The sequence below is a fragment of the Hoplias malabaricus genome, chromosome 17, assembly GCF_029633855.1.
Source record: "Hoplias malabaricus isolate fHopMal1 chromosome 17, fHopMal1.hap1, whole genome shotgun sequence".
Lineage (NCBI taxonomy): Eukaryota > Metazoa > Chordata > Actinopteri > Characiformes > Erythrinidae > Hoplias > Hoplias malabaricus.
This window is the reverse complement of record NC_089816.1, coordinates 26757882-26771111: the sequence shown is the minus strand read 5'-3', so window position 1 is coordinate 26771111 and position 13230 is coordinate 26757882. Positions and strand designations below refer to the sequence as shown.

General features: G+C 39.6%; 2 protein-coding genes across 5 annotated transcripts; one reads left to right on the top strand and one right to left on the bottom strand.

The window, feature by feature from the left end:
* Positions 1–508: 508 nt before the first annotated feature.
* On the top strand, positions 509–2857 carry cetn2 (centrin, EF-hand protein, 2). Its single transcript, XM_066649221.1, has 5 exons — positions 509–688; positions 914–1072; positions 1155–1283; positions 1365–1502; positions 1664–2857. The coding sequence occupies exons 1-5, from the start codon at positions 686–688 to the stop codon at positions 1751–1753; spliced, it is 519 nt and encodes a 172-aa protein (XP_066505318.1). The 5' UTR covers positions 509–685; the 3' UTR covers positions 1754–2857.
* Positions 2858–5335: 2478 nt separating this feature from the next.
* Positions 5336–12685, bottom strand: gcna (germ cell nuclear acidic peptidase). 4 transcript variants are annotated; one of them, XM_066648434.1, is made up of 13 exons: positions 12046–12520; positions 11795–11888; positions 11475–11652; positions 10219–10282; positions 9815–9864; positions 9636–9702; positions 9476–9555; positions 8662–9069; positions 8377–8536; positions 8101–8239; positions 7880–8015; positions 7171–7375; positions 5336–5909 (listed from the first exon to the last, which is right to left on the bottom strand). In XM_066648434.1, the coding sequence occupies exons 2-13, from the start codon at positions 11879–11881 to the stop codon at positions 5684–5686; spliced, it is 1800 nt and encodes a 599-aa protein (XP_066504531.1). In that variant the 5' UTR covers positions 11882–11888; positions 12046–12520; the 3' UTR covers positions 5336–5683. The 4 variants fall into 4 exon arrangements, with proteins under 4 accessions (XP_066504531.1, XP_066504532.1, XP_066504533.1 ...); XM_066648435.1 differs by lacking the exon at positions 12046–12520 and adding an exon at positions 12539–12685 and having other exon boundaries at positions 5671–5909; XM_066648436.1 differs by having other exon boundaries at positions 5671–5909; positions 12042–12520.
* Between the last annotated feature and the right edge of the window lie 545 nt (positions 12686–13230).

The window sequence follows — 13230 nt, the reverse complement described above, 5'->3', positions numbered from 1 at the left end:
TACATGTAACACTACAAAATAAGCTGTAGAAGCAAATTAACAAATATATATATTTTTGCACTTTACAAAATCTACAAAAACTAAAAATAGGATTATTAATAAGTATTTCATTTAATTCTGTTTCTCTATTAAACGCATTGCTCAGAAACACGTCCTCATACTTACCACATTCAAATTAAACGTATACACTTTTCCATTCCGCACTGTTTAAGACTATGCTTAGTATTTGAAACGGCGCACATGACCGATCCTAATATGACAGTGTGCCAAATATTTCATTTGTTGTTCATTTTTAAAGATAACGCATGCTTGTGCGTTTGTTTCTACGCATAAATCGTGTCTACTAAAAAGACGCATTGTTTATGCGGGAGAAACTGAAAACACTATAATCAGATCTATGCTGATCTGTAGTTCATTGAGAAGGTGGGCTTGAAAACCAGGGCAACCAATCAAAATCACCGAAGCCCACCCAGCCAACCGGAACCCACCGAGCCGAGGACGGGGTGGAGGGAGATGCTGAGAGGGAGAATGTCGTGAGGCTCAGGGATGAAGACTCTACATCCATCACAGGGGACATAAATCTGCTCATTCGTTTGATATAGAGACGAGTGATACCCTACACAAAACATACTTTAACGGCGGGTGAAAAACAGCTCTGATCGTTTGGTTGCTTCTCGCGGATGTGATGGTAAGAATCATAAACAGTGTAAGTGTAAATCTGTATTGGAAAACTGAATACTGTCGAGGATGCAGCTTTCAGGCTTTACGTGATTCGTGCCGTAGATCTAATCCTGGGCTGTCTATAGGCTCCAGCAGCTTTCTTCTTCCATGCGTTTTAAAAGGTGGTTGAATTATCAGTATAATCTGGCTGATGTGTGATTTATTCACTTCCATTGCCAATTGTTTCTATCAGGCCACAAGCGCCAAAAGGCCATCTCTTGGGGCAGTAGCTCCTCGTAAGAAAAGCAGTCCGAAACCCGAGCTGACAGAAGAAATGAAGCAGGAGATAAGAGAGGCCTTTGAGCTCTTTGACACGGATGGTTCTGGACACATTGAGGTGAAAGAGCTAAAGGTGAGGTTTCAGAAGTTGCTGTGGAATAATGGTTGACATGTTTAGGCATTCATCTTCATTAATAGAGTTTTTCATTGAGCAGGTGGCCATGAGGGCCCTCGGGTTTGAGCCCAAAAAGGAAGAAATCAAGAAAATGATCTCAGATGTGGACAAAGATGGCACTGGCAAGATCTCTTTCAATGATTTCCTCACCATCATGACCCAAAAGATGGTGAGATATAGTTTTGGTATTGAGTTAAACTATGATTACTGCCAAATAAGTTTGTTTACCAGTTGGTTGTCTTCTCTCAAGGCTGAAAAGGATTCAAAAGAGGAGATTCTAAAGGCCTTCAGACTGTTTGACGATGATGAAACTGGCAAGATATCATTCCGTAACCTAAAGCGTGTTGCCAAAGAGCTGGGGGAGAACCTCACTGATGAGGAGCTTCAGGTGAGTCCCTTACACACTCATCACACCTAGTGATGGTGTGTGGTGCAAAGCTAGTCTGTAATTACATACTATAAGATGGGCTCTGCGTGATTTTTGAATCATAGCTTATTGCAAAATGCAAATCTCCATGGTTTGATATATTGTGCACACTCCATCTTTAGGAGATGATTGATGAAGCAGATCGAGATGGTGATGGAGAAGTGAATCAGCAGGAATTCCTCCGTATAATGAAGAAAACATGTTTGTACTGAATGAGTGGATTATATTAAGTATAAAGGGGACCGTCGTATCAGCAGTGCTTTAATCCAGCAGGTCATTTGTACAGATTTCAGTAAAGTTTGTAAAGCTTTTACTATGTACTGAGGACATAGTAAAAAAATGGTCATCAAGCTAAAGATATCACAACAAATATGGTTAAAAATATTGTAGCATGAAAATGGCGCTGCTTTTATAAACCTCATGGTTGATCTGGCTGTTTACCAAATTCATATTTATATAAAAACAACACCAAAACCTTTAGTTGTTTAAAAAGACATGATAAACACATTATCCTACAATATGGCCACGAACCCTCCTCATTGAGATCTACTTCTGCAGAGTTCAGATATGAATACACATCTTGTATGGTGCACCTGCAACTAACTGAAAAATGATACTTGCTCTAATTAAAGCAGACTTGAAAAACAATGAACCCTTTAAAATGTTCTGTATTCCTGTATAAACACGACCTAAAGCACTGTCAGGTGTTGACTAGTCAGAGAGGTGAAGAAACCATTTAAACAACAAGACAATATCAAACCCAAGTCATTTATTCACTGAGTGGCAGAAGAATTTGAGCTTCAATGAATTTACTGGGAGGTTCTCAGATGAATTTCTCAGTATTTAACTTGAGCTGATGGAGCAAATAGACCCTGTTAGTAGTAACCCAAACCTGCTCCCACATGGTCTTTGACAAGGGACCATGCACTCTTAGAGCTTCTGTTCTTCTGCAGTCTGCATTACCTTCCACAGTGCCTAAGACTGGCCTTTGGTGGTACATAGTATATTTTGACCTTAGTGTCAACCCCTTCTGAGGGATTTTTCTCTACCGTGCGCAAATATTTAGCCTGACTGTGCTGCTTGCTACTCCTCTGGCCCTACTTCAGGGAGTTCTTTTGTGTATAATTCTTGTGCCAATCTTGTTGTGTGCCTGAGCTTTTGAAAGAGGGAACTGTAACACCTTCTTTCTTAGATTCACAGCTGTTCTGTAATCTTGTAGCTGTATTTCTCCACTTTGTAACAGATGTCTACTCTTTATATGATCTATTCTTTAACTAGTATTAAGTGTTTTGTACAGAGCATAAATAAAACAGATCAAGCAGTTGTTCTTGTCAGTGCACATTGCCCTCGGTGTGTGTCACCTGCACATTATTAAGCAGAAAATGAAACACTTAAAGGTCAACCCAACTGTGCAAACAATGACACAATTGACTAGTAGTTAATCATAGTACACACACAAAAAAATGTTTTTTAAAAAATTCAATACCTTTCCATTTCACTTGTTCAGCTGAAAGCACTTAATTATGTACACACACAAAAGCATCTGCACCTAGGCTACTGCAGTAATTCACAATAAAAATGCTGTGTGTACAAAGCAAAGCAAGATTTCTATAGAAATGGAGAACAAAACATTGCACACAAACATTTTCAAACACATCCTGTATTTGCATTCTACTAAATTATTTGTTACTAAACGCTCACTAACCTGCCACTCCACTATCATTTCTCTTTTTAAATGTTCACTGTTATTGAAAGGATGGATATAAATAAAATATATACATTAAGATACATTTTTATAATCATGAAATAATAATAATACTTTATTTTTTTCTGAGATAAGTAAAGAACATATGAACAAGACGGTCCATGCAAACAAACCCAGAACACAAGAAACTACCTGAAAGAATATCTTGTAACATCAGTGCACATTAAAGTTTACATTTCTATTTTAAGATGAAATTCTGTTACAACAGCAGTGTTCTGATACATACTGAGTATCTCTTCAGTACCTCTTTCCTCTTTTGCTTGGGTATTTAGGACAAAGCAGCTGCAGACTAGCAATAACAATGTTATAATGGGTCTCCAGTACCCATGTATGATGCTGTGAAGTAGTAGTGCTGTCATAACGGCCCAGGGTCCACTGGTTATCATTTTGTCAAATTATTAATTATAGATGCATGGGCTGAAATGACTACAGATGAAAAAGTAACATTCTCAGTGTCCTCAGCTAAACAAATCCATAAGCTACAATGAAAAGCCCCACTGCTTTTTAAAGGCTAATTTAGTTAGTTTCATTGCATTACTTTATCGATTCACATTGACACGGTTGCATTGTCTGATTTTCTTGAGCCTGTACCGCAGCTGCCTTGAGCGATATCCATACACGAGAGGTATAAGTGACACTGCCACATTGTAAATAATATTAGCTGTCAAGCCAAAAATTTCATTGTGTACAGTGAATGGAAGAATTTGACTCTCCAGCACCACAAACACCAAATATATGAAAGATTGCACCATCTGCAAAATCAAGGTGATTGCTGCCCGTCTGTACCTGGATACCAGACCCCTTGTGTCCCAGCACAGAAAAGCAAAGCAGACGAGCATTATCAGATAACACAGAAATATTACTAGCATATTAGTCAGGAGACAAAACACGTTCAGAGTGAGTTGAGAGGACAAACATGGCTCCAATACCTGGTAACTGCATCGAGGCAAGGCAGCATTCACCTGCACTATTCTTAGAGCCAAGCACAGTTCCATTAGTCCCAGTATCAAGGCTAGAATCCATATAACAGCTACAGTGGCACGCCGGAGCATGAGGCTGATCAGGGTCTCGTAACGTAAGGGATATTTAACAGCCAGACAGCGATCCACAGAAAGAGCTGCACTGACCAGCAGGACCACAACAGACAAACTGTAAGATACAAACCAGAAGCCCAAACAGTGTGTCACTGGAATGGTCCCAATAAAAGTAAACATGGCAGTTTTGGCAAACATCACCAGCAGCTGGAGGTTATCACAGAACAGTAAGTGGATCAGCAGTAGGAACCGAAATGTACTCAGTAGAGAAGGATGATGAGAAATGACCAGGAGGAGAGGCACACTCAGCAATATGTTGGTTGTGCAACTCAAGCTCAACATGCTGAGCTTGATGACATGATAAATGTGCAAGTCCATCTGATGTTGGTTCTCTAATCCAGTCTCATTACAGAGCCTCATGATGTCAACTGTAGTACAAACAAGAAAAGAGAACAGGTCTGAAGTCATTCTTAGTTTACAGAGCTATTGTCCAACTATACGTTGTTCTTTAAAAATCTTAAGACATAAGTCACTGAGGAAAACCATTTGCAAAATACTTGGTTCATGTTTATTTTGTTCCTACTGTTAATACAGTTGACTTGGCTGATAGTAACTATTAAGTAAAAGAATATTTGATTTAAAACTCACCTATCAATCCAGTTCTTCCTGATTTACAAGAGCCAATTACAAATAAATCCACAGTCTCATACTGAAACAGAACGATAACATCAAATCCAAATGATCTCTAGAATTTAAATATAAAACTATGGCCCCCTCCCTCAAGGGAGCCACTAATATTTATTCAACAAGGTGCTAACAGCCAATACCATGGTCTATTTACCTAGCCACCTAAACAAATACTTTTCACTTTCATGAAACCAAAGAAATATGCTCCATATGTAAACAGATTTTGATTAAGCTCTATTCATTCACAGGTTAGATCTGTCAGTGTGGTTCTATATTTCAATATTTCAGTGAGAAATGTAGTTCCCTTTATTGAAAATAACATTTAAAGGCTGTAAAACATGAACATATAAAATAGAGAAGATTTTGTAACACACAACAATACACACAAGTCACATTAACAGCATATAATTGAAGTACAAATGGTATGTTTTTACAGTTAAACGAATCTGAAGCATAATGCCCAAGGCAAAAAGTGGTTTCACTGTAGTATGTAAAGCCAGCAAGATGTCATCCACAGTCTGTTCCCCACAATTCATGTAATTGCAAATCAGAACAGCGAAGGCAAAAATATTCAAGCTATAATCAAGTAATCTTGCCCACAAATTTGATGGATTCCTCTTGCAGGACAGTTGAAGACACGTGAGGCTGATTTAAGATCAGCTCTGACTGAGGCGCGTCTTGCTAGCAAAGTCCGCACTGAGCTTCCGCATGACATCTGCATGACTTTGCCCAGCCTGTCGAACTGTCCCATAGTTCTCCTTCACAAAGTTGGCGAATGGCGTAGGTTCCCGGGACTTGCATGGAGTGAGCAGGACGAGCTGCCCAGTGCACAGGGAACACACATACTTCTGAGTGTCCAGTGACTTTGAGTGACGGCCAATCCTGGAGAAAATCACAGAGATTTACTTTAATATACACATTTGCATTCAAAGATTTTTGCACAGTTCCATTCAACTGTTATTGGCAATTAAATCAGCAATAAACAACAACACTGAGATCAATTCAGTATCAGCTGATATCTGCTTAAAACCAGGCAAGTCCAGCTTTACTTGAACACAATCATCTGCTAAGTATTTTAAACACAAGTATAAGAGAGGTTGTATTAATTCTTGCGTGTCTAAAATCTACAAACCTCTTATAAGACGAGCATGAGAGTTATTTAGACTTGTGGGTAGCTTGTGCTGTGTTTTGAAAAGTGGCATGTGATATCTTTTATGATTCATTCATTCATTATCTGTAAGCGCTTATCCAATTCAGGGTCGCGGTGGGTCCAGAGCCTACCTAGAATCATTGGGAGCAAGGCGGTGCCAGTCCTTCACAGGGCAACACACACACACACTTACACTCATACCTACGGACACTTTTTGAGTCGCCAATCCACCTACCAAAGTGTGTTTTTGGACTGTGGGAGGAAACCGGAAACCCACGCGGACACGGGGAGAACACACCAACTCCTCACAGATAGTCACCCGGAGCGGGAATCGAACCCACAACCTCCAGGTCCCTGGAGCTGTGTGACTGCGACACTACCTGCTGCACCACCGTGCCGCCCCTTTTATGATTCATGTTTAATAATTTCATGTGATTCTCCCTAGTTAAGGACCTAACAAAACATATTTAAAATAATAGGAATAAAGTAAATGATAATTCAGATACTCCAGGAACCTGGAGGTTGTGGGTTCGATTCCCGCTCCGGGTTACTTACTGTGAGGAGTTTGGTGTGTTCTCCCGGCGTCCGCGTGGGTTTCCTCCGGGTGCTCCGGTTTCTTCCCACAGTCCAAAACACACGTTGGTAGGTGGATTGGCGACTGTGGTAGGTGTCCGTAGGTGTGAGAGTGTGTGTGTGTGTGTGTGTGTGTTGCCCTGTGAAGGACTGGCGCCCCCTCCAGGGTGTGTTCCCGCCTTGCGCCCAATGAATTCAGGTAGGCTCTGGACCCACCTCTACCCTGAACTGGATAAGCGCTTACAGATAATGAATGAATGAATAATTCAGATAGGTAACTCACACTGTTGGATTTCATTTTTATGACATTAAATTGTGAAACCCTGTCATTCTATTGTAATTATTTTAAATAGGACAAATGTACCATCTAGTTTGTTATTTATGTTTTTAATTTTTTTTTTAATAGAGATGGTCACTTACGTGTTCTTGCAGCGGTTGCACTGATACTGGTACTTGTAGTTGATGTCGTAGCTGTGGCAGCGCGTGACCATAGGCAGCTCAGGATGAGCCAGTGTGGCTTTACGTGCATAAACCTTCCAGAAGGGCCCATGACCATCACGCACATTGTTTATCAGCCATGTAGCCGCATGGCACATTTCATGAACTAGTGTGTCCCTTAAACGATCTAAAAGGGAAAAGGACATCAACAAATGAGACAATATATTTTACACTGGTTAAAATTAAATAAATAAATAAATAAATAAGCCGGGCTACACAGTAAATGGTTTCATCATCATCATCATGAGCAGCAGCATGCTGGAGGTTCAAGTAAGGCAAATTAATTCAAAGATATGCAACAACCCATAGCAGTGTATAGATACACACACGGTAAATTCTGTATCACAATACTTAATAAAATACTGGAAGACATTTTGCTTTTATTATATTTAATGTTGGTTTAATCTATTAATTTCCTAAATATGGCAATACATTTACTTGTGTAAGCAATGTTGTTTTTTTGTGGAGGAAATCAATATGACTACATTAGCAGCAGAAGGGGCAGATCTGATAGTAGCAATGGAAGAACACTCCCTTATATACTGTCAGAGCTTGTGTTTCGTGTGACCATTTGTTGTGGACTCGATGTCCAATAGTGTCAATGTTTTAATAACCAGAACATCAAAATTACCTGCAGAGTCACAGACTTTAACCGATAGTTCAATTCGGGCATAACGTTTGCCAGTGACACGCTCCTGCCCTGTGATGCAATATCCGGCTGTTTTCCTCATTTTTGTATTCCAGGTCACAGACATGTCAGTGGGCAGCTGTCGGAATGGACATTCTGAATTAGCACCGCTTACCATTATCATATGGCTTAATTACCAGCATCAGACAAGCTCACATACTGACCTTGCTCTCGAACACACTTGTGTTATACAGTTCATAGAGTTTCTTGGTGAGCTCCTCTTTGTTCTGTTTAAAGCTGCGGCAGTACACAAAGCTGGGAACAGCCAGAGACTGCAGGAAACAGCCTGGAGTTTTACACACCCTGTCAGATTTAAAATATTAAATTCTATTTACATCTCTGCAAATTAAAAAGAAACATTGTCTATGCAATCTTCCTGTAAGAGAATATTAATTTAATAGCCAAAATAGTACTTTAAAAAAGTAATAATAATTTTCTACCTGCTGCTGAAGCCTGCCCTGGGCTCAGTCTGGCTTATAGGTCTGCTAATAGGGAGGTTTGCTGGAGTCTTGTCCACACAGGATACCTTAACTGCTGCCCGGTCACTCTGCTTCTGATCTTTGACAGTTGGGGTCACACAGGGTGTTGTGGCTTTATGCTCTAAACAGAGGAAATCAGCTAGACGTTAGAAGCCAAATGACAACAAACTGTATACAATTACAAACTGCACACTTAAAGCTTTCCCAAATTTTCTACTGAACTAATAAAAGGAGCAATGGTTTCACCTGCTGGAGGCTTAGGAGAAGCATGTGCACTACTGCTTCCTAACTTCTGATTTTTTCTGATGCGGTCTAATAAGGACTGGAACTCGTCCTCTGAGCTGACTGAGTCATCTCGCCATCCTGTGTGTGTGGGAGGAGCTGAGGAAGGCACTGGTGTGTGGACAGAAGTTAGAGAGGGAAAGCATGTCTTTCTAGGTTCACATTCTTTACTGGAAATGTCACTGTCCTGTGAAGAGGGCCTGTTTGTGGGTTGGCTCGCTGGCTGACCGTGCCGAGTCCTCCAGGTGCTTTTGATTACTATGTCACTGTCGTCGTCACTGTCACCGAGAAACACTGGGGAGTCATACTGAAACAGTGGTTTCTTCTCTTTCCTTTGCAGAGACTTGGGAGTTTTTGGGGTCTTTGTTTTACCTGTATGTAAACATAGCATCTCAGTTAGTGCAAACCGCTTTCCTGGAAAAGTTGTCAAATTATGTAAAATACAATGAAAATGGCTGAATCTCAAATGTCTCCCTACACCCAACGTAATGCATAGTGTGGCTCATAAAACAATGGTTTTATGAAACCAAAAGTAGTGCACTGTATGTGTGATTATAAAATTTATATAAAAACAGGGTGTTGCTGTCATAAAGTTCTAAATTTATATTTATAAAATAAAAAATTGTGTCAGTAAAACTTTGGAAGCCTTTTCCATGTATTAGTCTGTGAAAAAAAAATATTCTATAGAATAAAATAATAATAAAATCATACAATTGGTGATATGATAATACATGAAGAAAAACATACAAACTACTGCAAGAGATTTTTTAAAGGTTACCTTTAAAAACAGATGGCTTCTTCTTCTCTATAACAAAGTCTTCATCGGAGGACAAATCATCTACTATGAATTGTTTGAGGCTGTAAAATAACCAATTATTCATTATCTCTTAATTATCACAGCTAATTAAATCTTAAACACTAGCAAAGCGTTCACAGACCTGTTGTCACTTCCACTTCCAGACTGCAAGCTGAGCTTAGTTTTTGGTGTTTTTATGCGACTCAGAACTAAAAAAAAAAAAAAAAAAAAGTTTAAACACTTTTCAAATTCAGTCATTAACATGAACCACACACATAATTGAAACATATACAGAAAAACAACCAAGCAGAGATAACTTACAGTTTTCAAAGCCATCATCGCTGTCTGAGGATGAAACAAGTATAGGCTCCCTAAAGAGACAAAGTGATGAAGTATCTTTGTTTGGCACAACTGAAGGAAAATGATTACATGCTCAGTCAAGTCCGATGCCATGTCCAAATAAATTACCTGAACATGCCTGAGGCAAATCATTATTTGATCGTCTGTCACATTCAACAATAATTATTAAAATCTTCTAATGATTGAGCAGTGTTTTTATTATTGTATTGATTTAACCCAACAAAGCACCAACAATTTAAATCAAATAAATTGTTGGTGGTGTGATTTCCTCTAGCTTCCTGTTTGGGTTTCATGGCAATTGCTATTAAAATAGTGTCAAATAAATAAAAAGGAAATGAGTTGCAATTATTAAAACCATGGCCTACCTAACTTCCTTAGCAGAGGAGACTGATTTGCAAGCAGGTTTGATGTTAGCCCTGTCTGCAAGAACTGAAAATAGAACAAAAAGACAAGACTGCTTATTATAATCACATAATTCCTTTTGTGCCTTCACTGGGACTGAGAGATACATTTTTATATTGAAATTGCCTTTGAAATGTAACCGTTTTATAATCTCAAACGCTGAAACTGTCTGCCTTGTTGCATGCTGTTTGCCACTCTGGGAAAGATTCTAGATGTCCCTAGAATAGCAGCCTTTTGGCTCAACGTAAAACAATGTGTTTGTCTCTCTCTTTCTTCGTGTCCTCCCTTTTCATCACCTCAAACCTTCCCTGACCTTTATACCCATCAGCATGCCTTTGCCAGGTTTTTCCTCACCTAACATGAGCCAATAGTTAAATAGTTTAAAATGCAAAACAATTAATTAAGATTTATGGCATGGCAATTTCTTCAGCTTTCATGGCTCAAGTTAGATAAAACAAATATGGTATGCTGTTCTTCTTTGACATTTCCCCCAAATTGTATAGCTAAAGTCACAAAGACAGACTTAGACTTTATTGATCCCACATCAGGGAAATTCACTTGTTACAGCAGCACACAATCTTAAGCACTGGACTTAAACACTTACATACGCACAAACATGTAAACCCATACAACCAATACAGAGATCAGGGGATTAAGTTATTGCACATGATTATTCACATTGTCGGGAAAAGGGCAGAGGTAGTAATACTGGTAGTGCAAAGACAGATAGTGCAAAAAAATATATGCAAGATAATAGTGTATATTACATTTTGTGAGTGTTGTATAATCTAACAGAAGTGGGTATGAATGACCTTCGGTATCTCTCCTTCCTACACTGTGGGTGTAACAGTCGTCTGCTAAAGGAGCTGCTCAAGGCCCCCACTGTCGCATATAGGGGGTGAGAGGGGTTATCCACAATTGATGTCAGTTTTGCTAACATTCCCCTCTCCCCCACCTCCTCTATGGAGCCCAGAGGACAGTCTAAGACTGAGCTAGCCTTTCTGACCAGTTTATTTCGCTTCTTCCTGTCCCTATAAGAGCTTCCACAGCCCCAACAGACCACAGCGTAGAAAATCACTGAAAGCACCACAGTGTCATAAAAAGTCTTTAGCAGTGTCCTGCACACCCCAAAGGACCTCAGCCTCCTCAGCAAGTGGAGACGACTTTGGCCCTTCCTGTACAAGACATCTGTGTTTATTGAAACAAAGGGCTTACTTACTTTGATTAAAATCATCATCACTAGAGTCCAGATGCGAGAGTTTTCCTTTACCATGCTTATTCTCCTTGCCTAAGCTGCCACTGTAGGATAGGAGCGGCTTGCACATAGAGTCTCCTCCCAAAGCAGAAGGGCTAGCCACAACAGGATGCCTGCTTTTCAAGGTCTTTTTTAACTGAGTCTACAAGAAGATTAAAGCAGTAAAGGTGAAAATTGTTATTTTTTTCTAAATTAGATTGTCACCAAAAAAAAAAAACCTAAAAACATATCAATATGTTTTTAGGAAATTAACCAATTATTCATAAATTATAAACAACATTTACATCGTGAACTCGATGAAGAGCCCCAGGTCTGTCCCAGCCAAACTTTTCAGCAACTTTCTGAAAGTGATTCTGATTACTGGGCTCCATCTGCAGTCTGTAAAAAAGGAAAGCAAACAGGGTAAAATACCACTGACCTCTTCTTAACTTAGGTTCTTGCTTGTGTAAGACTATTAATATATATATATAGAAATTTATATATATATTTAATACTATACTATATTTAATATCTGATACAGCAGGTAGCTACCTACAGATTAAAATTAATTTAGCAACAAGTTCTCAGATGGTGTCTGTACTCTGGACAAGAACGGTGGTCTCTTTTTTCGCGGTCTCTATCCGTTGACTAATTGGTAAGAAATCCTCAGTTTGCCGATGGAAGTAATACATTGAACGGACACTTAAATACTCGTAGTAACATTATATTAAACCCAGATGTCGCGTTATAAACTTCTAAATACTGTCCCTTTGACGCGTGATATGATATGTTCATTAATTTGCGTTACATTTATGTTCGCATGTATAACTATCGCAATGTTAAAACGTCGCAGCTGACACTCACCGACCGTTAGCGACCGGGGTGACAGCACAGCGCTCTTAGTTGAACAAAGCTCAAATCATTTTGCAAAATACATCCATGAGTCTAACGAACAATCATCGGAGAAACGCTTTTGCTTCGTGAATTGAGTTAAGCTTTGACAAATGTGATAGCACGTGTTTAAAGTGTGTTTGAATATCAAAACAAACCTAAGAGATTCGCGGAGGTTTTAAATTTTACCTCCCGGAACTCGTCACGACTTCGGAACTTCCTTCCTGTCGAGTAGTTTACACTGGGATGTGGCTCCGTCCCAAACATACGTTTAACCCTGTCCCATTTCTTCCCTCTGCGCCATAACAGCTATAACGTATAGGACACAAGTGCGCACTCGCAGCAAGTTGGGAACGAGGGGACAATGGGTCCAGAGAAAACTAGGGTTTGTTAGTGCTAGCATGTTTGTCGTGGTGAACGTAGCTAACAGTCAGTGGCCAGGCTAAGCGTTTGTGCTTTGAAACCGCACAGTCCACAAGGCCCTCTTTAACAGGCAAATTCAAATATCCAGACTTTCGTAAACGTAGACACATATAGCTTTAACATTAGAATTCCCTAAATTAATTGGTCTAAACAGCCCAATATGTTGAGAACCTCAGAAGTGTGAAACGGGTGCATAAAGGAAATATATCTTTCACGCCTCCACTGTCACAAAGCAATCTTTTCATAAGGGTTTACCCATATCATGCAGCCCTGCTTTGAGACATTAAGTTTGTTAGAAGGTGATAATGACCCCACCCCTTCCCTGCATCAGCAGAATGCAGCTTTGACAAGTCCTGTTTTTGTGCCTCGTTTGTCAGGTCCGACCAGTCTATCGTCTCGATTCTCAGACTTGGCTTTTTACAAGTGT